Source organism: Pyxicephalus adspersus, chromosome 2 (genome assembly GCF_032062135.1).
Source record: "Pyxicephalus adspersus chromosome 2, UCB_Pads_2.0, whole genome shotgun sequence".
Lineage (NCBI taxonomy): Eukaryota > Metazoa > Chordata > Amphibia > Anura > Pyxicephalidae > Pyxicephalus > Pyxicephalus adspersus.
This window is the reverse complement of record NC_092859.1, coordinates 96,421,382-96,447,816: the sequence shown is the minus strand read 5'-3', so window position 1 is coordinate 96,447,816 and position 26,435 is coordinate 96,421,382. Positions and strand designations below refer to the sequence as shown.

Sequence of the window (26,435 nt, the reverse complement as noted above, 5' to 3'; positions counted from 1 at the left end):
TGGGCCTCCAGGTGGAGTCCAGCGGACTGAAATATTCATGTAGCAAAAAATGGACAACTAAGCTCATGTGAAAGTTTGAATCAGCACTAAGATCATCATGAAATGTTCATCATGAAATGTCTCTGACATGGACCTAGAATAGCCACAATGTCCTCCATGCCTTTTAGTATCTTGTTGTGAGCACTTTGTCTCTTGATGTTTAGCTTCTGGGTGAAAGTGTTTATTTCTTCATCCTCCTGTTCTTAACTCTCCTTCTTATCTCCTGAAACATGAAAAAAACAAAAAAAAAATTGTTTGTGGAATACAATACACAAAAACATTTTCACACAAAGGTCTTTACTTGCGTATCTCTATACACTGTATTTTATGACCAACTTCACCCCCCCCCTCCGTACCACCACTTGCTGCTATCTATATCAAATTATTTTTTTGAAATGTTTTTTTTTATTTTAGATTTTTAGATGGAAATGTCACCTGATCTTGCGCCTCCGCAGTGTGAGACTGGGTGATGTATAAAGAACCAGAAAGAAGACCCCAGAAGATGGTGGCGCCCACAGGTTCCTCTGTGCCGGGAAGAAAAAGAAATCCAGAAGGGAATGTAATCTGATTGTGGAGAGATTGAGGGCTGTGTGTAAGTAAAGGCGTCATTTTCTTAAAATAAAAGTTCAGCTTTAAACTGCTCTGAGAGTCACAAAATCTTCATTGCTCAAAGAACCCCTAGCTAACTCTGGAGGACCCTGGTTGAGAAACACTGGAATAGTGACATGACTATGGCCCTATAAAGGGTTGTGGAGGTTTCAGTACTATATAACGTAACACAGGGAAAAGAGCTCACCTGTGTGATTGGCCAAAGTAATAGATAAACATTACCTGGGACTGTGATTTCTCACATATTGCTATTGAGGTGAAAACAGCAGTGATTTGTTTGCGCTGGGGTTTCCTGCTGGTTGTTTAAAATGTGTGTCCAGGGGCTGATTTTACAGCGAATCTGCATGAGAAAGGTGAAGCGGATTTGCAAGTTGTTCTCTCAGGCATATATAGCACACCTGGTGTTAGGCAGCATTGGCTGTGTCTATGTGAGGAAGTTGTTTGCCTGTGAGACATAGGGGCTGCTTTGCCTGAAGAGGAAGGAGCTAGGGTTTAGAAGCCACCCAAAGCAAGTTGTTTAGGCTGGCCAGGAGGCTGTATATTTTATATTTCACTGACTGGTATGTTTCTGACAACACCCCTGCTGGGGAAGACATTTGTTTGTTTGCCTCTATTCCTCCAAAAAATACATGCGGGAGCTATAAAGATAAGCGTTTCCTGAATTTGTCTCATTTCCAGCTGCTGTTTGAAGCTAATCTCCACAATAAATACAATACCTATGATATATATATATAGAATGTAGCCTAGGCGGGAACAAATGTCTGCCTGCTGTTTGGTCTGTATGTTGTGGCCCTAGGTCACTGACACAATACAATCGCAGCCACTAACACACAGCACAATTCAGTGTATAGATTGGGTCAGGATAGGGAATTATGTTCAGACTCCATTAGTAATAAGGCAAGATGTGTTTTTTATTATATGGAAATCTGTATACAAAGCACCCAGCCTATGGAGATAGGTAAGATGGGAAACACTGAGGTCCGTGTATGGCTAATGTCACACCGCCATTTTATTGGGCCATATAAAGAGAAATACTCAGAAAATGACTGGGACAACTGCTTTTCTCAAACACCTTTACCTATTTTCTTTAGCTTGTGAAACTAACACCAATTTATGGATTGTGTGGTTTTGTGTAATCAATATTTTATTATATAAAGCATTTGAATATAGGAATAATGCAGGACACTTGAGGGGACCAGAGTGACAGTGTCTCAGGGGCAGAATGGTTGTATTATGGTAATATGTCTGGTGTAGACTATTCATTGGCTGTGTATTACTTTCACATCACACTTGGCTCGCTTCAGATCGTTGTGACATCCCAGCCACAGAACTGAGCAGCTCCTCATTACACAACAACCCCCCTCTGTAAAATGGCGGAAAAACTACATAAGCCGTGATATCAGCACAGCAGCGGTGACTTAAAGGGGGAGGGGATATGGTTGGGGAATGGGCGGTTCGATGGATGAGAAAGAGGTGGGGAAGGTTTGATTTGAATTGTATCAATAAAGCTTGCAATAAATGACCAGTTGTTCCTGTTGTCGTCGCAAAGCATGATGGACCTTGTAGTTTGTCTTCCTGTATAGCGCTAGATCGCTCTGTGGTTGGCACTTGGGAGATCGCACATCAGGAGGTGAGTACGTGTGTTTGTGTCTTCCTTGCTGTGCTAGCAGTGCGCTGCTGTAGTGTGTAGAGGATGAAGCATTGCTCCTAGGACATGTCATGGTCACTACATCTGTGTATCACCACCACCTTCCATCATGCTCATAGATTTGCTGGGGTTGTATTAGGGAGGGTTGGTGGTGCTGAGCAATGTGTCCCCTAGGGTGACATACACGTAATGTCCTGTCCTGTGTCACAGCAGGATGAGGCTGACATTAATCAGATGTGTAGAGATATTGTTTTGTATGATGCAGGCAGCCAGCATCCTCCTGGGACTCCATATAACAACTTCTAGAGAGGCAGCACAGCCTGTGGCTTCATCACAAGCCTGGGGTCTGCTGTATGTCACACCGATGGCTGACTTGTAGCAGGGTTGTTCCATATTGCTGTACAGATGATAGACCGATTTACTAATCATTGTACATATGTTAGCCTAACCTTACAACTTTCATGGTTTTATAATGTCATTGATCAGAATGCCATCTGCTGATCAGCCAAAAAAATGACAATTGACCGCTGGATGGAAGTGGCAAACAGTAAGAAATGACTTCTTTAATGTGGTGCCGGGAGGGAGAGATTATCCTATGGCCAGCATGTATGCTGCATGCAGATATTAAACATAAAACAAATTTTAATTAAAGTAGAACTATTAAGGTTATGTTTAGACGAGACTAGAGGTGAGGTGCGGTTAAAACTTCCATATGGTGGTAAACTGCTGCCTCGGTGTGGATGCTTCGAGCTGTTACCTGCGGTAGCCCCAGAGCAAATGAATAGGGGAAGCGGTGAGTGGCTCAGTACTGCCCAATGTTGCCTACTGTGAAATCTGCAGACGCTGGTTCTTTGAGTCAGCACTGCAATTATAGTGACCTGGGCAAGGTGCCAGTCTGGGAGCTGTGCAGGATTGCTTCATCCCACTACATGTCTAAACCTACTCCAAACTCCTGTTAGGAAAGTAGGAAGGCTAAAATTGTTTTAACATAAAAAATTGTCTTTTGTGGTCCCCATTTAAGCGTTTCATCAGATGTTGCTACCCACAGGGCTGTCTAATCTTACCTGCTAATCCCTTTCTTGGTGCCTAACCTTATCCCCTTCTTTCCAGACACCTAAGCTTAAAACTCTGCTCTTCCCTGCCCACTGATTACACTCCTCCACTGCCTGATGCCTAAACTTCCCAGAACCTTGCCCCTAACAGAAAGCTAAAAGCTCCTCTTTAAGCAGTCTAAGGCTAAGTACACGTGTCAGATGGTTCTCGTCTGATAATCGCCTCAGGGCTAGTGTCAGATGAGAATCTGGCGTGTGTACAGCACTCATTCAACATCATTCTTTCATCTGTCCATCATTCACGAATGTTGAGCGTTCGTAATACAAGTTAAAAGGGAGAGAGTGCAGCGGGGTGCCCCTCCATCGTTCTCCCCCCTCCCCTTTCCATAGAGCAGATCAGCGATGTATGTACAGTGCTCGTTCAGTATTTTGCCATTGGAAAGGATCGTGAAAGATCCTTTCCAACAAGAATTATTGATTGTGTGTGCATACCCTTAGATATTATTAAATGATATAATTTTATTTATAGGCTTTCAGACCTTGCCTTATTGCACTGTGCAGCTAACTTTTCCATTTCAGACGTAACTGGTATCATTCTAAGCACCTTCCATCTCAGCTACTATTATTATCGGTATTATCGGTAGATATTCAGCTGGCTATGAATATGAAAATTACTTTAGAAAATACAGGGTGTGACACTGATCTGGTAAACTGAACAGGAAACTCCAGTCTGGCTAAACTGAACAGGTACTGAGTGATCTTACAAGATTTGGTAATCTGATTTTCACCATATCAAAGCACAACAAAATTGCCATTTAAATGAGCCTAATCCAGTAGCATCAAAGCAAAAGCTGTGTAAAGTCTGCAGTCACATCCCTGTGGTTCCCATGGCATGCCTGTACTGCCATACCTGTGTATTGTGCTGTTGTGCCTCCATTTATTTCAATTTACTGCCCAACAGACAGCAGCAAAGGAAACATGTGGATGCCCTGTAGAGTTTTCAAGCAGCCTAAAGCTACGTACACACGTCAGATTTTTATCGCCCGATAATCGGCATCGGCCAATTATCGGGCGAAAATCTGCCGTGTGTACAGTCGGTGTCGTCCATCGTCCGGACGACCGACCTGCCGGATCCATGGACGATGGACGACGACCGATCCTAATGAAAGGGAAGGGGAGAGCGAGCAGCAGGGTGCCGCTCCGTCGCTCTCCCCCTCCCCTCTCCATAGAGCATGAACGGTGCTGTATGTACAGCACCGTTCATGCATTGTGCAGTCCCTTGTCGTTGGAAAGGATCGTGAAAGATCCTTTCCAACGACAAAAATTGCAAGTGTGTACGCAGCTTAACAGTTTAATGTAGGAGAAAGCTTTTTTTTTTTTTTTTTTTATTAGCAAAACCTGTGACCGTTTTGTATAAAATATGAACTACACCATTGCAGTGTAGTTACGTGCATGTTATCGCGTGCCTGCTCGCAGTGTACCACAACACAAGCCCATTTATGTGGCCCATGTAAACTTAAAGTGCAATCAGCCTTTAGCGAATGTTCAGACAGGAGATGAGGTTGTGGTGTGGTTACATGTAGCATCTCATCCACTGATGTTCATACAGAATGAGTAAGAGTAGCAGTGAGTGGTTCAGTACTGCTGCCCATTGTAAAGTAATAAAACACAGGTACTTTACAGAGCCACATGGGAACACTTGTTCCAGCCACCAGTCTAAACATCGACTTTAGGCTGAACTCTAGCCTTACCTTCCATCTTGCACAGTTGTGTAAGCTCCCATCCTGTACTAAAATAGCTTCATGCAGTGTGGATTTAGAACCTGCAGCAAGGCAGATGGATCTCATTTACTAGCTGATGGACGTCCAGGGTTGTCCCAACTTAATTTGCTAAGTCCTGGATTTTTATATTACCAGTGTTTTTTGTCTCTTTGTAAACCAAACCTTACTAAACATACCGTTTGTCCAAAATACCAAAACCATGTGTGGATCCTGACACTCAAGGACTGCAGTTAATCATCTCTGATGTAGACCGTTCTTTCTCAAACAGTCCTTGATAAAACACATGATCAGCTTTCCTAAAATCACAGAGAGATCTTTATTATGTTGCATTAGATACACACTGTAGCCTTTTATGAATAGGACTCGTGGCAGTGTGCATAGCACAGGACAGTGTAACAGAATGAGGATTGTAATATCTCCTCTATATTTACCAAATATCCATGTCTCTGGATCTAAAATCAAGTATGTAATAAATGCAGAATGATTTCATACTGTGATTTCCTTAGCATTTTTATGAAGGTGGAAAGGAGGATAAATTAGCAGATTATAAATCACCTTTAAGGCCTACAGGTACAAATTAGGCAATAAAAACATTGCTCACGGAGTAGCATATTACACTTCCCCCGTTTGTGCATTTTTATGTATGCAGTCTTGTTTCAGAAGACCATGCAAACATTTTGTCATGGGATTACATGACAAAAATATATGAAAAGTGTTTTCTTTGCATAATGATGGCAGGGGAATGTCATTTGTTTAACACCATTAACTATAAGTCAGACAATGATAGTAGGCCAGCATTTCTGCTCAACACAGCTTTTTCTATTTAAACGCAGCACTGCTCAAACACATGTCCTTTAATGCAAAATACAATGTTTGACAAGAAAAGATTGTTTGCTTTAGTTGCATATTAAAGACACCTAAATAGGACAGGACAAGCTGTGTCATCTATAAAAAATGTATTTAAGTCAAGCAAAATATTCTGACCTGCATTTATTGTGTGTTTCAAGAGCAGGATAACAATGACAATCTATGTAAGCCTGTAACCTGAATGCTCTTTTCTTCCAAAAATGATACTAAGTTATCCAAGCATTGAGAAAGTAGAGAAAATACAGGCAAGCAGCCTTAACATCAAATAAATTCTGCCCACAAACCATTTTGTTTTGTCCTTCGTTCATTATAAGAAAGATAACTGATAAAAGAAGCTCACAACATAGTATTGTGCTCATAAAATCGTCATATGTCACTACACCCTAAGGCTATGTACACACATGAGATGATTCTTGCCCAATACGAACAGTAGTGCTCGTCTCAGGAAATAATCTGACGTGTACAGCAGTTATCCATTGTTGTTCATTGATCTGTCCTGGCAAAGTAAGACCATTTCCAAGTCAATGGGGAAGAACACAGTGGGGTGCTGCTTATTTGTTGACCCCTCGCAACAGAACAGGCGCCGTGTGTACAGTGTTTGTTCATTCATCTTTCACTCTTTTGTTGCAAAAAACGATCATGAAAGATCATTTTCAGCGACAAAAATTGCAGGCGTGTACGCAGCCTGCCTCTACTTGGGAGTTCACTCTCACCTTGTCTATAAGTGATGGGGAATGCAAAATTTATGTTGTCACCAGGAAAAGAATAGAAATCTTCTGATGTGTGTATAGATACTTTAGAGACATTGTCATCTTACCTATTCAGTGCAAAGTAACCATGTCTGTGTAAAGTGTACATAGCTGCTCGACCTGTGATACTGTCCCATTGAAGTAGATCACATACTTCCTCATACCTGAAAGCAATGCATATTTTTACATGGCTAAGAACGGGTAAGGAGCAACGGGGATGCAAGCGGATGCAACGGGGATGCAAGGTAAGTATCTGCTGGTTGGGTGTAGTGGATGAGTAAGCTAACAAAAATGCATATGAAAAAGAGAAATTATCTAAAGATACATGCAAAATGCACATTAATACATTTCTACAAGTGCATATATTTGAATTACTTCCTTGTCTGTATGCACATTAGTCCTGTGCATTAAAGCTTGTTTTTCGGTGCTTTGGTGGCATGCACTGGCCCACTAGGAAGAGACAAACTGGTGCTACCTAATCTAAAGCTATGTACTCATGTTAGATTTTTGTCGTTGGAAAGATTCTTTCACAATCCTTTCCAACGACAAAAGACTGAAAGATGCATGAATGAGTGCTGTACATACAGCGCCGTTTTGCTCTATGGAGAGGGTAGGGGGGAACAGAACAAGCAAGCGGCACCCCACCCCGCCATGCTCTCCCATCACTTTTTCTTTGTGACCAGGGCGGATCCACGAATGACGTTGGACAGCCGCCGTACTCATGTCCGATTCTTGTCCGCTACTAGCCCTGAAACATTAATCGGATACCAATCATCTGACGTGTGTACGTAGCCTAAGAACCACATGGGGGCATTAGGAAGTCCAATTACTTTAAAGCACATAAAGTAAGTCGAGTGCCTCATCCCTGGGACAGGAAGTGCTAGAATGGAAAAATACATTTTTTCCTTTCCAAAAACTATTTTTGCCCAAATATAAGCTTCAAGGAAGTCCATTCACTTGTAATGTACTTTTAACAAGCTTTGGTGCACAAAAGAAACATGAACACGAATTGTTGTGGTTAACGCATGATCACTTTATTGCATGTGGATTTAGATGTGCTGTGCATGTTTACAAATTGTATGTTTGCTATTTTTATTAGCTTATTTGTACTAATTGCTAGAAGCTGCAATTTAATTGCTAAACCGCTCTGTGGTGCCAGCTTCACTTTAAGGAAGGTTGTTCTCTTTTCTTTATAGAAAAAAAAGTGTACATGCAGGATGTACAATAAGGTCTAAGGATTTTATCAATGTGATTCTTCTGACCGTGTCCTGATAACACCACAATCTTGTGTATGTGGTATCCATATTACACTTGTTGTAAACTTTGTTGTGTGGGAGGTTAAAAAAAATTTAATCTAATTGCTTTATCTATCTCTCTTTATGGGCTTTATGACCCATTGACATTTTGGCATTTGACCCTGCCCCTTTCTCATCTCTAATTCCTGTAATTCAATTCCTGAATGTCTGTGGATAGTAGAAGCCCTGCTATTAGATAGGTTCCGGCTTCCAACAATCATCTATCTTGACAGAAGTTCTATTTGCAGGTACAGACGGGGTCTAATACGGAGATGACCAAGATATGGGCACACCTAGGTAACCTGAATCTGGGTCATCTGATTTCTTAAGACTTAATATAGGCTGTTGAGGTGCAAGGTAGAAATGAGTCTGTCTTTTGTATAAAATTTATCATAATTTATATTCAGGTCAAACGCAAAGAAAATCAAATTAAAGTGGAACTAAACTCAAAATAAAAAAACACACCTGCATTTAATCCCGCAAATCCATCGGGAGGTTTCTTCGATTGGGTCCCGGGATCCTTCCTTGGCCCGGCACGGAGGAAGCGCCAGGCGCCCCTAACTCCTTTATAGTGGAGCTATAACCGTACAAGTTAACTATGCGCGTTCCATCACAGGGCTCTGTCATCTTCCTTTTCCCAGGAATGATTCCCAGCCTCAGTTGGCTGTGCCTGAGTGACATAACTCCTGCTCAGGCATGCAGACATTCATTCATCCTTCGCTCTGCCATACTGACCTGCCTGATCATGGAGACTTTCTGTTGGTAAAAAAAGGTGCAGGTGCATTGACAGCCTTTTCATATTAAAAAGCCTGCCTTAAGGAAACAAATGTTAAAGTGTACCTAAACTCACAATATTCACTTTACATAAAAGAGTAGACAACCCATCTGAGATAAGTAAAAATTCTGTTTGTTTTTTTTTTTATGTGCAACAACCTTTTTTTTTTTTAAATAAAAAAAGGTGCAGCACCGCCCCCTAGTTCTCGATCGCTGAGGCAAATGAATGGGAGAGCAAAGCGCCCAGTGATACCTACGTCCCGCATCCCTGGAGGCTCCCTAAAAAATTGCCGATCTCACGCATGCGCAGTGATTGTTTTGGGGGACTTTTGGGTGTAGTTCCTCTTTAAGACAATGTAAGCCAGCCAGTGTTCTCAAGTATTTCAGCTTCATCATTGTGGAACAATTGTGAGTATTATGTTAGGCCAGGCATCATGCGGTAACAGAACTGGAAAATCTAAAAATGACTGCAGTGGCAGATAGGGAACAAAAAACCTCACTTCTACAGCTTGCTTGAGGAACAATATCTGCTTTTTTATTTCCAAATAATGTCTATACCAACATAAAGATGCTTTATGTATTGCTTCAGCTTGCAATTGTTAATATTTACCATATATGTTAATATATCTGGGTAAAAGTAGCCCAAAATATGAGGTTTAGATGTCAAATCTAACTAGTGATTAAAAATAAGGTTCAATCCCTCACTTTATAATTACAGTTCACATAACTGTGGCATTTTGGATACATTTCGGCATTAATGCATCTGCTGGAAGTATTTTCTCAAACATTGGACACTTGGGGGTTTTATAAAGCAATGCAGTGTTCTCCCGAGCCCCTTTTACCCGGGTTCACCACCCAGCACTTTTTAGTATCCACCCGGCTGTTTTTGTTTGATTCCAAAAAACTGGGTTGCTATCCCAGTTAAGCTTCCCACCCAGCTTAAAAATAAAAATTCTGGGGAGAATACCGCAGTGAATTAGACATCCCCTGGTGAGGAATCAATCCCTGCCATTGAAACGTGGACCTAGAATTTTCTTTACCAGGGAATGTTTAGTGAATATCAAATTCACTGTTTTATAAATCAACACCTTTGTAATATGATACACCATTTTGTTGAAAGCTGATTACAATTGTCAGTGTAAATAGAATATTGCATGAGAACTGTTACAGGGAAGGTCATATTTACCTTTTGCTTCCATGTAATTGCAGTCCTTCTAAAGCAGTGTTTCTCAATCAGGGTTCAGTGGGTTCTTCTGGAGGTTGCTAGGGGTTTTTAGAGCAATTAGAGGTAGTTGGTCACTTACAGCTGAGGTATTTATTATTAGTAATAATAAAAAGGATTTATATAGCGCCAACATATTACGGAGCGCTGTACAATAAATAGGGGGTACAAATGACAGACAAATACAGACAGTGACACAGGAGGAGGAGAGTAACCTGCCCTGAAGAGCTTACTATCTAGCAGTTGGGGGAAGTAACACACAATAGAAGGGGGGATATCTGGTGGAGGATCAGCGAGAGCGGATAGGGGAGTATTTGAAAATTGAAAATGTTTCCCCACTCATATAATTGGACTTCTCAATAAAAGGGTTTGGTATGCTTGGTTCAGAGGAGGAAAGAGACCATCTATATCTGTATGGAACAGTTCCCACACTTCATGATACCATAATGTTTGCTTTAACATAGTGTATTTCTATCGTGTTGGTGTAGAATCTTCATCAGCCTTGATTACTGACACAACAATGATTGGATTAGGGTAACAGAGTTGTCTATCTGGGTATAAATACTTTGGGTATGTTCCATACAAATGGTTGGATAGTGAAATGACATTGCTGTACAAATCCAGTTGAATATGTTGAGTACTTCTAGCTGTATCATGACCTGGATAAATGAGAAATTACACAGACATGTGCTATTTTAGTAATCTAATCCTCAGGGCCATGTTACACGAGAGATTTGTAGCAGAGATTAGTAGGCACTTCTGGTCACTAAGAGTAGCGATTTCTAGGTAGCTTCAGAAAATCACGTTGTGTGTTACAGAACAAAAGCACAACTGTTTTATGCTTACAACATTGCTGAAATGCCTAATCATCAGCAATCTGTAGCACTGTGCTATGGAGTATAGAAAGCAAAATGTGCCTCGGATATTGTTTGCAAGGACGACATGCTTTAAAAACTTTGTGGTTGATTTACAAAACTGTGGCACTGCACAGTTATAAAAAAAATTGTGGCAGTCCTTGAACATCAGTCAGGGGTCTTTGCCTTGCCTGAGATGAAGTCATCTCTGCTGCAGAGTGGAGAATTTTCCATTAAGCCAACTCCATGGGGCTTTACTACCTAACTTATACAGCCAGCTCTTTATGAATTTGATGGGCCATAGTGTGTTCAGTTCAGAGTGTCCTGGCAGTACAGTGCTAGTGACAGAGAATATTGGCATGATCACTATTTTTTTTCCTTTTACTAGTGATTGGAGTTTAAAAATAAAACAAAAATCCAAGTTACATATGTTGTATACCAAGGCCCAGTTATCTAGTACAAAATAACTTCTGAGAGTAATTATCAGTAGTGAGGTGTCTGTATGATTTCTTATCCTGTATGATAAGATGTTACAACTGTCATTAACTGCAAAAGTACGAAAGTACTCTTGCGGACCTTGTGACTCCATACATTACAAATACTTATTTATACTTAATTATTTACCAAAAGGTTGTCACTTCAAATAGATATAATAAATTGATTTCGACCAGGCATGGGCAAACTATGGCCCAACAGGGATGTTTCTCCAGCCCTTTGGGTGTTCCGCGGCTCTGGTCGGTGCCACCCAGAGCAGGGTCAGGAGAAGCACCCCGCCGGGGGTGCACCGGCCAGAGCCAGGGAACATGTCCCTGGACCTGAGCCTGCGATGGCAGTGGGCGGGCTGAGTCCCTGCACACAACCCGCCCACTCTTCCATCAGAGGCTTCGAGCTTGCAATGGGGGAGTGGGCGGGCACACAACCCACCCACTCTCCTATTGCAGGCTCAGCTCTCAGATGGGAGAGTGGGGGGGGGGGGGTAATGCCATCATGACATCTTGTTCAGGGGTGTCATGATGGCATTACCCCACCCACTCTACCTCCAACCCGGTCCCTCTGGCAAACTTGTTTTCAGATTGTGGCCCCTGAGTTAAAAAGTTTGCCCACCCCTGATTTAGACCATCCCTGGCCTGCAAGAAATACAGCAATAGTTTTCCTTCTCACGTGATTAGACCACTGTAGCTAAGATGAAACCGTAATTTAAAAATGTTCAATAAGCAGTCATTACTGCAGAAGGCGTCAGGCAATGTCTCTTCTGCAATAATCTTTCTTACTTGCCTGATCACTCCGTGAATCTGTCAGAAAAGCTGAGCTGTGTGATCCTGGCTTCCCCTGCACTTTCAACAACTGAATGAGTTCCTGCATGCCTGCTATGGAGTTAAGTCATTCTGACCTGGCCAATCAAGGTGGCCGAAGATTGCAAGGAGGAAGTGAAGAAGGAACAAGATGGTGGTGCCCTGTGATTGAATGGGGACAGGTGAGTACAGCAGGGTTTATTTACATTTTAACCTTAACTCAAACGAAAACTTTCTTTCCAATGAATAGATTATTGTAGGCAGGAGTAAACCTTCCCTTATTGATCAGACTTCTTCATATATTAGTAAGCATTTTTTTTAGCCTTCCACAGTAGTCATACCAAGGCTCTGATTTTTATCTGATATTTGTGAATACATCTAAAAAAACTGCACAGATACCTGTATCTCCAGGTGTTTTCTATCTGAGCCTGCATCCATGTCCAGGAAGTAGATGCTGAGCCTGGAAAATACCTAAACATAGATGGTGCCATTTATAAATACATTGAAGAAATTGTTGGTGGTGGTAAAAGGGGGGATGAGTGTTTAATATTAAAAATAACTTAGTTTAGCGTAGCTAAAAATTTGTAACAATCCTCTGGACGATCAATGCAGTCAAATGCATCCATGCATTTTAACACAGAATTTTTTCTGTTTGTTTGGGGAAGAATAGTTTATTTCACCATGGCCTTTGCAGTCCAATTCTGAAAGGGTCTATGATCATAAATCTACCGGGGCATTTTTTCTAGAAAAAGAAAAGGTTAGAAAACCGGACAGGTTTTACTGTTGTCCAGGGCTCCATTAGAGAGATTTCTTCACTGTTCCTGCTACAGCCTTTCACTAAGCAGGAGGCAGAGGGGGAGAATCAGCAATAGGGATATGGACAATAATAAAAGGTTGTAAGAAATTCTAATATTCTTCTGAATGTTTTAGTTGCTAATGTTACATTTGGGTAATTTGCCTTCCTCTTTGTAATGAGATGTCATGTCTAGTGATTCCAGTGTTGGAGCTGAAATTGGGATGTACATGCACCACACATGGTCTGAGCTCTGTTCTTTGGCAAAATAAATGGAGTTCATAGTCTAGGTGACATAATATTGCACTTTGTAGTGTGTGATTCCACTTTTTTAGCCTTTTAAGATAAGATAGTACTAAAGGTTCTCATACATTTCTAGATCATTTTCAGGTAAGGCTATTTTAGACTTTTAGACTGATTTTGAATACCATGTAGGGGGTACCACCCTTTATTTTCTATCCAATAGTTATGTGCTGGGATATTTTGTGGGGAGATTGAGGATAGAATTATTCAAGAGCCAATTCAGCTGGAATATACCACTCTCAATGACTATTTTTTGTCAGCACCCCAGCACCACTCCTAAAGTGATCTAGTTCCTGTACTTTGTGTATCAAGCCAAAATATACTTTTAGGTACTGTATACCTGTGGGTGGTAATATTGTGCCCAAGGACACTGTTCCTTGGATTTTTTTTTTTTTTTTTTTTTGCTGCCAGTGATTCTACTGGGGTGTTAATATTTGTCCCAACAACAGTTCCAAGGGTTATTATTGCTTCCATTGACAAAAATTCTGCTTCCAGTGACAAAAACTGTGTATTTTCATTCAGCTACCGACAGCATTCCTGGGGGTAATTATTCTTGGCACTGAAGGCAATCCTGGGGGTAATTACTGCTGACTTCGACAGCAATTCTGTGGGTTTATATTCCTGACATTGGCACCAATGCTGGGGGGTATTACTGTTACCACTGACCCCAATCCCAGTGGTTATCACTGTTGCAAACATGATTCCTGGGGAGTTTTGTTGCGGTCACTGATACCAATGCTTGGAATTTTTTTGCTGCCAAGAACGCCAATCCTGTGAATTCATTTAGCATTTACTATCAATATTGGGGCCCATTTTACACCCATTTACTATTTAATGTAACCCCCCACCCGACCGTACTTAGTCTAAAGAAATTCGGAAATAGCCCTATATATAGTGAAGTGTCATACATGTTATTGACCATTTTTGTTTTTTTTTTGGCCATGTCCAGAAGCTGGCAGTGTGCTAAGCATGCCAGTTTTTTTTTTTACTATTTGTGTGCTTACCTGCAATGTAAGGGACAATATTGTATACTCCAAAATGTTCCTCATCTTACCAGTTGTTGGTTGCTGAAGAGTTTCCTATGGTGTAAGCTCTTTGTGTACATAATTTTACAAGGCAGGAAACAAACCAGTATTACCAATTTTACAATCAAATACACCCTGTTCAAGGAAACTTGTTAAAACAAAGGTGTGGAGGTTTTTAGTTACTTGTTGCATGCTCCACAGCTATATTTAAACATTTCTGATACTGATAATTCAGTTATTTATTAGCTTACAATAAAGCATTCACCTGACACAGAAATGTTTTCAGAAACCTGGGCTGTGCAAACTGAGAAATGACCTTGGTTTTTTTTCTACTGCTCTGTTTGCAAGCTAATCGAACAAAGGTATATATAACTATAGACTCCTTTGAAAGTCAAGCATGGCCCTGCGTCTTCCATCTCCTAAATTCCGCTTAGTTGATTAGGCTACCCATCAAAGTAAAGGACAAGAAGGGAGCAGGGCCGAGCTTGGTTTTAGAAGGGAGTTGACATAAACTCAACATGTCTGGTTTAATGTAATTTAAACATATTCTTTATTCTCTTTAATTGTTTAGTCATGTGACAGATTTTCTTTAAAGCTATGTTTTTGGAAACAAATAGGCCTTGCAGTGGTTTTTGCAACATTTAAATGTTCCTTTCATTTACAACAGTGTTGCTCAATCAGGATTTCTCCAGAAGCTGCTAGGGGTTCTTTGAGCAATGAGCAGTTTGTAAATCTCAGGTCTGCTTAACAAATACCAATGATCTGTAAGGATGGTAGCCTTTCCAATGGTCAACAATGCGGTTTTCTTTTTCCTGTCCACCAGGCTAAACAACTGTGATCTGTTGATATAGTAATTATAGCAGAGATTCCCTGAAGACCTGAAAAATCTCAAGAGGTTCCCCCAAGTTAATATGGTCAAGAAATGCTGATTTAGAGGGAACAATAAAAGAAACTGTACTTGCCTTATTTGTTTCTCGTCTGGCAACTGGTGCTTTTTTTTTCTCCAGTTGTCAGGGTTCTAGACACCCACAACATCCTTACATACAGTGCAGGACTCGTGCTCTAATAATGTACATGATGATGTCCAGCACAGGAGCTTTAGAGGATTCATCATGCAACTTGCATTGTTCTTGATGCAGCACATCAGTAATGCTGGGGTCATTGGGTGCGTTACTGTGAGCATTACCACACCACAATAGTGTGATTTAGCCCTAAATAGGCACCTGTGCTTGTGAAATCATTAATTTGGCCTTGTTTACATTAGTACTTTTTAAGATTTTCTAGATATAAAATTTTAATGAAGATGCAGTTGTGCATAACATTTTTGTTTTCCAATTTTTTTAAACAGATTCAGTTATTGTTCTCAATTTCAGGTTTCAGCATGGCAAAAACATTTTTTTACTTTGAGTTCCACACCTGGCTTGGCATGCAAATCTCCCTACAATTACAGTTCACAAGGGCTTCCGTTGATCCATTATTTTTCTAACTTTGCAACCTTTCTGTTACATTTCACATTTGGTTATATTCATTGATGGTATAGTAGTTAATAACTACCAGTGGCTTGCTGGGTATTTTTTGCAGGAGGCTGTAGTGATGAACTCCAACGTATGCTTCTTTTAAAGGGGTCATTCCCAGCAATTGCCATTGTGTGTTTTGCCAGGCATTTTCAAACTCATTGGGTCGGATTTTTTAAAGCTCTCCAAGGCTGGAGAGGATACACTTTCATCATTGAAGCTGGGGGATCCAACAAACCTGAAATGGATCTGGCCCAGGATTCAATACATTTGCTAACAAATAGAAAACGACTTTGAAGTAATCCATTCCAGGTTTGCTGGATCACCCAGCTTCACTAATGAAAGTGTATCCTCTCCAGCCTAGGAAAAAGCATTCATAAATTAGGCCCAATGTAATGTATTTTCAAGGTTCAAAAGTATTTTGAATTTGATCTACTTGAAGGGAAAATTTTGAGTCAATCTTGCATTCCCACACTTTTTAAAACAGTTTAGTTATTGTACACTGAGAGCATTGAGTTAGATTTACAGTACAAAAACACCACTAACTGCATTGTATCACATCTGGTGTGAAATGGTCCCTGGGTGCGTATATACTTTTGTTAAGAAAAATGCATCCTAAAAATAAAGCTTTTGACGTTTCCACGCTGCTCGTTAAAGCAGATGGTGTTAACGCAGGTAACAACAAATACTCTGTCCTTCTTTTGCAAATATTGTTGAGGCTCAGTCCTGTTTGTGCTTCTTTCTTGTGCTGCTTTCTTTCCTATATCTTGGTATACACTATCTAGTCATCATAATCACATGATCAGGAGCCAGCTAGAAAATTTTAGGTATGTAAATTGCTGAATAAAAGTTAGATAACTTTTAATGCTGCTTGCTAGGCCATGTTTAGTTCTTAAGTTTGGGTTTACTTCTACTTTTGGTCATGTGATAGGTAAAACTATAAAGCTAAACTAAAATAATAAAACTAATACCAATAATTACAGTTGTGCACTTTTGTTTACCTGTAGTACATGTAAGTACCTGAATTGTTTACCTCTTTTCTCAGATTGGAAGAGGGAAGGCCAGTACTAGGTCACTTAATCTAGCAATTAGATTTTCAGCATACTACGAGAAGCAACAAATTATTAGGAGGAAAAAGCTTGGCCTATTGATGGTCGCCTACTCTTCAAACACAGGCTTGGGGCAGAAAGGAGAACAGGCTGTATTGCTTACAGTGAGGGAACAAAGTATTTGATCCCCTGCTGATTTTGTTCGTTTGCCCTCTGACAAAGAAATTACCATTCTTTAATTGTAATGGTAGGTTTATTGTAGGTGTGAGAGACAGAATAACAACAAAAGAAACTTCAAATGCCCAGTGCTCAAAAATCAGAACTTGATGTGCGTTGTAATGAGTGAAATAAGTATTTGATTCCCTATCAACCAGCAAGGTTTCAGGCTCCCAGGTGTCTTCACTGTATGCAGGTAATGAGCTGAGATTAGGAGCACCCTCTGTAAGCGAGTGCTCCAAATCCAAACTTGTTACAGTACCTGTAAAAAAAGGCACCTGTCCACAGAAGCAATCATATTCCAAACTAGCCACCATGGCCAAGACCAAAGAGCAGTCTAAGGATGTCCGGGACAAGATTGTAGAACTACACAAGGCTGGACTGGGCTACTGCCATGCAGCTTGGTGAGAAGTTGACAACAGTTGGTGCGATAATTTGCAAATGGAAGAAACACAAATTAACTGTCAATCTCCCTCTGTCTGGGGCTCCATGCAAGTTCTCCCCGCTGCAATGATCATGAGAATGGTGACAAAGCAGCCCAGAACTACATGGGGGGAACTTGTCAGTAATCTCAGGGCAGCTGGGACCATAGTCATCAAAAAAACAATTGGTAACACACTGCGCCGTGAAGGCCTGAAATCTTGCAGAGCCCAAAAGACAGCCCATGTACAGGCCCATCTGCAGTTTGCCAATGAACATCCGAATGATCCAAAGGACTACTGGGTGAAAGTGTTGTGGTCAGATGAGACCAAAATTGAGCTCTTTGTGATTAACTCAACTCCCCACTGTCAAACATGGAGGTGGAAACATTATGCTTTGGGGGTGTTTTTATTCTAAGGGGACAGGACACCTTCACCACATCGAAGGGACGATTGACAGGGCCATGTACCGTCAAATCTTGGGTGAGCACCTCCTTCCCTCAGGCAGGGCACTGAAAATGGGTTTTGAATGGGTATTCTAGCATGGAAATCACCTAAAACACACGGCCAAGGCAACAAAGGAGTGGCTTGAGAAGAAGCACATGAAGGTCCTGGAGTGGCCTAGCCAGTCACCAGACTGGTTGATGGATGATCAAATACTAATTTCACTCATTACAATGCACATCAAGCTCTGACTTTTGAGCACTGCGTTTTTAAGGGTTCTTTTGTTATTCTGTCTCTCACACCTACAATTAACCTACCATTACACTTATAGACTGGTCATTTCTTTGTCAGATGGCAAACATAGAAAATCAGCAGGCGATCACAAATACTTCTTTCCCTCACTGTACCTGCTGTACAAAAAAAGTCAGGTCACCATCCAGGCTTTGCTGTCCTACAAGAATGTAAATTTCACAGCTGGATAGACAAAAATACAAATCCTTTAACACACAGCTAAACAATAACTTGTGTACTTTGTGTATAGTTCAGTTTTAGGTTTGCTAGTAATGTCGTTATGACCTTGAGTTGCCAACATTGTATATTCTTAATATGCAGTTTAATCTTTTATCTAATTTCAGTTTTGTTAGATAATAGGCAACAGTAGATGAAAATAATTTATTGAATCATTTATCCTTACACTAGCAAATATAAAACCCATCCTATTTATGTCCACAAGTGTTCAGGTTGTAAACCTGCTTGACCAGTTTCAAACACTAGGACTTTTGTCAAACACTTTAGACTTTTGTAATACACACTAGATAAAAATCCAATTACTAGGAGGGGTATATAAAACGAAACCCTATCTCCAGACACTTTCTGTGTAGGGCTATTGTATATTCTTTATAAGCCCTTTTATACCATTTGTGTGTGAGTGTGTGTGTGTGTATGAGTGCAAAAGGCTGGGTAAACTATGTATTTGTTTTCAATATATATTATATATATATTTTTTTGTAAAAAAACATGTAGCTTAAAATTATGTTGGGTCATAAAATATGTAATACTGGGCTAGCAAACAAATTATGTTCGATAAGAAAGCTGTTTTGCTTGGCTTATATGTGTGAAACTGGTCCTAAAGAGTTCATTATGTCTCTTGTTCACATGCTCGGGGAATGTTACCAGTCTGTAGAAAAAATCATAAGTGGCTAGAAAACAAAGAAATTATTCAGCTAATAATGTATACAGTCAGTCCACAACGATGGACATCCCATTGACTGCAGCTGTATACAATTCAACTTCATATTTGGCTCCCTTCACTTGGCTATAATGATCGTCATTTTACCACAGTGAGTTTGCGAGAGCTGAAAATGATAAATTAGTAGCTAAAAATAACTACTATGGCAAATATGCTGTTCTTTACAACCCGTTTTTTTAACTCTATTATTTGTCCTGTCCCTTGGGGAACACCAACAGGGAGGAGAGTAGGAGAGAAGGAATTACCATTGAAAGAAACTTGAAAGGAGCGGTCAGACAGATAGGAAGCAAACCAAGGAAGAGCAGTGTCACTGATACCAATGGAGCGCATGATTTGTATTAAAAGGGGGTGATCAACAGTATCAAAAGCAGAGGGAGGTTCAAGGAGAAGGAGGAGGGAAAGGTTACTCTGAGACTTAGCTCTGATGAGGTCATTGGCCACTTTAGTAAGGGCTGTTTCGGTGGAATGGGCACATTGAAAACCAGACCGGACAGGGTCAAGGAGAAAATTGGTGCTCAGGTAATCTGTCTTTTATAGACAAGGCACTCAAGAAGTTTGGAAACAAAACAGTTTGGCAAACGGGAGATACGGTACGGTAGCTAGAAGGTATTGAGGGGTTTAGTGAGGGTTTGTTCAGGATAGGGAGAATAATGGCATGTTTGAAAGCGGAGGGGGAGATACCAGTAGAAAAGAATAAATAGTTTGCTTAGGGTAGGGAACAGGGTGGAGGAAAGGGCATGGAGTAGATCAGAGAGATTCAGGTCAAGCGGACAGGTACTAGATGGAGATGATGAGAGAAGAGCGGTGACTTCATCCACAGTAGCAGGGCTGAGGGAGGTCAGTGATGATTTACAGATGGTGGGGGTGGATATGATTGGAGTGGCACGGTGAGCAGAGACATCATGTCTGATTTTGTCAATTTTATCGCTAAAGTAGGTGGCAATGTCTTAGGCAGAGAAGGCAGTTTCAGTGGAATGGGCAGGTCAAAATCCAGATTGAAGAAGGTCAAATTGAGAGCTGGTGTTCAGATAGCTTGTGAGTCTTTTTATTAGATAAGCCACTCAAAAAGTTTGGAGACATGTGGGAAAGGGAGATAGGACTTCAGCTAGAAAGTAGGGAGGGGGCTAGTAAGGGTTTCTTCAGGATTGGGGGAACAATTGCATGTTTCATGGATGAGGGGAAGGTACCAGTAGAGAGGGAGAAGTTGAATAGTTTGGTCAGTGTGGGAGCCAGGGTGGAGGAGTGGGCAAGGAGTAGATCAGAGGGGATGGGGAAGTGGACAGGTAGTAGACGGAGATGAACAAAAAGAGGAGACTTTGTCCAAAATAATAGGGCCGAATGGTTAATTGAGCAGAGACATTGCTTCTGACTTTAATGATTTTTATCTTTAACCACCTAGCCGGTATGCCCGTACGAAGGTCGGGCAAAAAAAAATGGCTAGGATGGTTAACCCCGTAATTTTGTCACAGCCTTACCTCCATGGTCCCGCTGTGCAGGTGGTTAAAGTAGATTGCTATGTCTTGGTTTTTGAAAAAAAGGCTGTTTGGGTTGGATACTTGAGAGGATATGATTGTGGATAAGTAATTTTACTTAGAAACTGTGAGTAAAGTGTTAAAATGTAGGAACTTGGCTTTGTAGTCAAAACCAGCATTAAGGCCAGATTTCCTCCTAATGTGCTCTGCTGCACGAGCAGTCTTTTTGTAGATGTTTACTTTGACTGTTGTGTCAAGGATCGGGGCTATCAGGATGGGGGGAGAGTAAGGTGGCAGGGGCAACGATAGACTTGTGGTAAACTGAGTGATAGCTTGATCTGAAGATGTGAATGTAGAAAGCGTGGGGGTTAGTGACGTAAGCCAGTTTGACAATAAGATGTAAGGTTGAAGGTAAGAAGGTTGTGATCACAAAATGGAAAAGGTAAGTTGTCCAGGTGGGTGAGGTTGCAGAGTTTGGAAAACGCAAGATCGAGTGTGTGTGTGATCTGTTCGTGTTCTGTGTTAATCCAAAGGAGCTGGTAGTATATAGCAGTTTGGCCAAGAAAGGTGGTTGGGGTAATCCCCTGCAACATTAAAGTCACTAAGGATAAGTGTGGATAGGTCATGGGTAAGAATGTGTGGTAAAGCTGGTTAAAAATTAACCAAGAATTAGGAAAACAAAGTAAATAGGCAAATAACACACCTCTAAATAACCTCCAAATAGATTCAGTAGAGGCCCGACACAGAGACAATGATTTTTCCAACCGAGTGATACTATTCCACAGAATCGCTGCATTAGTGATTGCACTTAGAACTTTTAAAACAGAATACATAAGGTCCTATGAAAGATGTTAAGTACTGTACTTGTTGCCGGGTCTGGGGGTATGTGTAGGCACCCATAGGTGAAAGACAAGTTTGGATGAAAACCAGGAAGTTGAGATATTTAGATTGGAGAAGGTTGTGGATAGAGGTTAGCTTATTGCAGACAAATCACATTTTACAGGCCACATGAGAAAGGAGGTGAGTTGTGTGATTGGGGATGATGATAGAAGGGTGGGGAAAAGAAATTCTCTGCGGAGATGGGGGCAACTGGGTTGGGGTGAGATATCCCCGGAAATAAGCAGTAGAGAAAGATAGTGCAGCAGAATAGACGGGGAGGGAATGGAACCAGCAGTGTGAGCAGGGAAATTCATTAATCGTAGCAGACAATTATGGAGAAGCACAGGAGCAGATTAGACAATATGGAAAACGGAAGCCCTTGTAAACTGTAATTGTAGGGAGATTTGTATGCTAAACCAGGTGTGGGACTATAGAAAAAAATCTGACAATTGGCAAAAGAGTGCATTAGAAAATAGTCAGGCACTATGAGCCTAAGGAGGAACTGCTGTCTTCTGTACTGGTAATCATGAGCGGCTTGTCACATGTTGTAAAAAATGTTTAGCCACACTTTCATGTGACTGTTAACTTTTTCTTATGTGTTTATGACAGCCTGCTTCATTTTGACAGTGTTTTGAAACTCACAGTGGAAGGGAATCAATGTGTATTAGTGATTCTGTAACTGGGAGAAAGGTGAGCATAGCATTCTGCATATAAATTGCAGAATCCTTAGACGTACATACCATCATCCACTTCCCAAAAGTTAGGCTGCTCTACCAGGCGACGCATTGGCCCTTTTTACGCCTATTCCTGTTGTCCAGTTATACCACAAGTTGCGAAGGGGAAAGACTTAGCACCAAGCTTCTACACTAGGGAGAAGGGGAAGGAGTCCATTCATTATTTGTATTTAAGGCTATGTACTCGCATTAGAATAATGTTGCTAGAAACATTATTTTCTGATTATTTTGATCAACATTAGAAAGAATCAGTGCTGTACATACCATCCTGTTTAGCTCTATAAAGAGGAGATTGGGAGGCACCCTGCTGCATCCTCCTAAAAAGAATATGATAGTGGTTGTTTCGAGTCAGGGGACCGCTTTACACATGCTAGAGTTTTGCCTGAGACTTCTCACGAATATTAATTTTGGGTGAACGTTATCTAGCATGTATACATAGCCTTACAATGAACATGCCCCTAGCAAACTTAAGTAGAAAGTTTGAATTCATCATGCTCAGTAGTTTTCCAATTGGAGAAAAAGAAGAGAAGCAGCACTGACCCCCTCTGTGTAGTTCTCCTGCTTCTTTGTTCAGGAAATATACTTTGGGTGTTTTTTTTCTTTCTTTCCTTTCTCTGATTTAGCCATGTTGCTATTGAATCAGTGGAGGTGGTGACTGGTTTTGCATAGGTGCCTGATCTATAAGAATTACTAAAATGTCAATCACTTGGCAGAGAAGATCATTTACACATGTATTTTCAACTGTCCCAACACTTTTTAATATACTTTGAAACAGTTGTAAGAACAAGTTTGCATCAGTTATCCTTAGCAAAGGTACAGTTGCAGCTCTGAAACATTTTAATTGTGTGATTGTTGTACAGAATGTGGTTGAATACAGTCAGGACGCAGGTCGTCGTGCACATACAGTAGCCCTATTTATTTCACTCCTAAACAATTACATTTAAAAAGTACAGTACTTGAAATTTTTAAACTAGAAAAAAATTTTCACATAAGTGCACAATCCTTCTGACCATGCAAATCAGCAATGCCTTGTGTAAACTTTTTTACTTGTGTTTTTACAATAATACACTTTTTGTTTATTGTTTCAGGAAGTTTCAAGGAACATTGCTAGAACTGGTATGAAACATGAGAATAGCAGGTATGTGGATTTTGATTTCTTCAGTATCAGATCTTGTACATCCTGTAAAAAAGTATTAATGCAAATAACACACCTGTTTACCCTCCAATTAAGTTCATCTTAATATCCTCCTATACAGACCAAAAGAAGAGACAATGATATTTCCAACTAAATCATGGTATTCCATGGAATCTCTTTGTTAGTTAAAGCAAGGAGAACTTGTTAAACAGGTTTCATGAGGTCCCGTTAAATTTGTTCAGTGCGGAACTTGCTTATAAAGTTAGAGTGTATTGGAAGTAAAATTATGTGCACATAATAATATTACTATTTTTACAACCCGCTTCTTAGTTATGACACTTTATGAACTTTCAAATGAGAGCAGATCCTGGCATGTAACATACAAGGAAACCTTCAGAGTTCCTAAAAAGGCAATAAAATGATGAAGGAATCTAGGTCTAATCGCCGGACCTTTTTCCCCGAAGACTTTGATCAGCACAACCAAAAGCTGATTCATGGGTTCCATACCTTTAAAAAAAAAAGGCCAAAATCCAGGAAAATTATGGACCACACAACATGGTTTATTTACCTACAATTCCTGTTTTTTACTCTGAAGTGGCTAAAAGCTGGTATTACATCTTTGTAATTTTTTTTTTAGGTTTAGGATGGGGTTAAAGGTTGTTCTGTAAGATATGAGGGGTTTTAGACTGTACTCTAAGCTGCAGACATGTGTCTATAAGGCTTCCTATAATTTACCTAAATGCCTGTTTAGATTTTAACTAGGTTAAAATGAGAGTTGCCATTGCATACTTGTGACATTTTTATTGTGAATGCTCCAGGTCTTTTTCATCATTACTAAACAAGTATGCAACCAGTAAAGTTCTGGAAAATTGGACCTTCGTTTGTGTTCTTGTTAGTGACTTTTTACATAATGGAGGATGATGGCCCTACAGCTTGCATTATTTAATGATGGCAGGTTTCATTTGTTTCTGTCATGCAACATGATTATTATATGCCACATGTTGTTTAAAGAGCTTAATCCTTACATTACAACTGAAGAATGTTTGGATGCATCTCATTAAAGCATTGAAATACATATAAACTAAAACGCACATTAAAAAAAATCTGTCTTTGTATGTGAAAAGCACATTCACTGCATTTCAGTGCCTAGTTAGGAAACTGTTTGGATGACTGACTAATCTTAAAGCAGTACTTTGCTCACATTTAGTCACTGTGGGTGAATGTTTTTTTAACTATGATTTTGACTGCCTACCGAGAAAGGCTTGTTTACCAATCAATGTAGGTGAAGTTCAAATTACACACGCAGCTGCCTAAGTCCCACCGCCTGCTTCAGGGAGACAATGCTCTATAAAGATTTAGTTTGAGAGTAAAACAAAGCAAAAAGTTAACCTTGTTCTGTCTTTAGAGAACTGTTAGTAATCTGCAAATCATGGTACTTGATACCCCTGTATTTTTGTAAATCAAGATTGTATCTAAAAATTCACACTTACATGTTTTTCCTCCTTTTGCATTTTCCATTAAGATCAAGGGAAACACAACTGGTATTGTTACTGGTAACAAATGGTAATGTGAATGGTTCTGTGTTATTTGAAGCAAGCTCCAGTGCATTTCCTTTTGCTGTGAAAGTGTAAATAAACTTAAAACTTATACTTATGCAATAAAATAAACTTCCCTCCCTGTTTGCAATTATTTCCTAACATCTTTGAATCTTTGCCGTGCTGACCTTTACCGTCTTCATCCGACCCTCTGCCATGTTCAGGATATTTGACCATTTTGATTGGCCAGTCAGAATGACATAACGTCCGTGCATGCTTACAGGTGGTTATGGCAGCCAGCTATGGACTCCTTTACAAGATGCCACCATTGAGCTTCCTGTTCTGACACCTTTTCTCTGCTAAAACTGGCTTTCTCAGTGTAGTGTGTCAAAACTTTAACAGCCAGTGCTCCTGTGTGTATAATGTATACTAAAAACACAGAAACTAGAATTAAAAATAATTCATAAAATAAACGTGGCTTTTCAGTTAAAGTTTCCAGTATATACAAGTACATATCTGGTGCAATCTGGCTGTTGTAAGGCACTTGTATCTTAAATTATAGGGTGTGCCAGCCCAAAACAGGAATGTTCAGATCAGCTCGCAAATGTTTGTAGCCTATGTAGATGAATTAACCTCCCTAGCGCTTCATTTCTTTCCGGTTTTATATGTCTAAAAGCTGTACATTGTTTTAAATAAAAATTTATTTTATAGTATTAGTATAATAAAGTTTGAAACACAAAATCATGTAAAAATAATAATTTGAATACATTAAAAAATCTATATATTTAAAAAAAAAATATTTTTAAAATACATATTATACTTATACTAATATATATATATATACTGTAAAATAAATGTTCTTGAAAACAATATACTGCTTTTACACATATAAAATAAGTGTGACTCGGGGTTACCTCAAGGGAGGTTAAATAAACAGAATATACATACATGTCCCAATGATACCTTTTGAAGGATTTAAAATGTCATTTACATTATCAGAAATGGAAAATGTTTGGAGTTACAGACAAAATATACAAGGTGTATTTTAAATGGCAAACACACACCAGTGAGTACTTGGTATTCAATGTGTTATCTCTTTTAATAATAAATACTTCTATGCTTGTTTAATACATTACTACTATATTTTACTTTACAATGAATCAAAGTTACTAAATCTGTTCTAGGATTCAAAACTTTTGCTAGCAAATAATTTTCAGGATTGCTGGATCACCCAGCTTCACTATTGAAAGTGTATCCTCTCCAGCCTTGGAGAGCATTATTTTCAAAGCTTGTAAAAGGGGTCTGTTTAGCCAAAATAATTATTTTATTTGTAGTTAATATCTGATGGGTTTAGTATCCTGGCTCTGATGTTGGAATCCATTGCTTTTGAATTTCTCGTTTTCTCTAGTAATGTTATAAAATTTAGGACTACTAGGGATAATGGGGAAAACACAGGGTTTTTGGCACCTTTAGGTCAGGATTTGTG

The 26,435-nt window shown here is 39.9% G+C and overlaps 1 protein-coding gene across 1 annotated transcript in view; it reads left to right on the top strand.

Annotated features, from left to right (window-relative positions):
* The first annotated feature begins 2,172 nt into the window (after positions 1-2,172).
* FAM3C (FAM3 metabolism regulating signaling molecule C) overlaps positions 2,173-26,435 on the top strand; it is a 36,496-nt gene continuing 12,233 nt past the window's right edge. The window contains exons 1-2 of the mRNA XM_072401571.1: positions 2,173-2,278; positions 23,368-23,417. Coding sequence (XP_072257672.1) covers positions 23,405-23,417 — 13 coding nt within the window. The 5' untranslated portion in view covers positions 2,173-2,278; positions 23,368-23,404. The remainder of the gene's footprint in view (positions 2,279-23,367; positions 23,418-26,435) is intronic.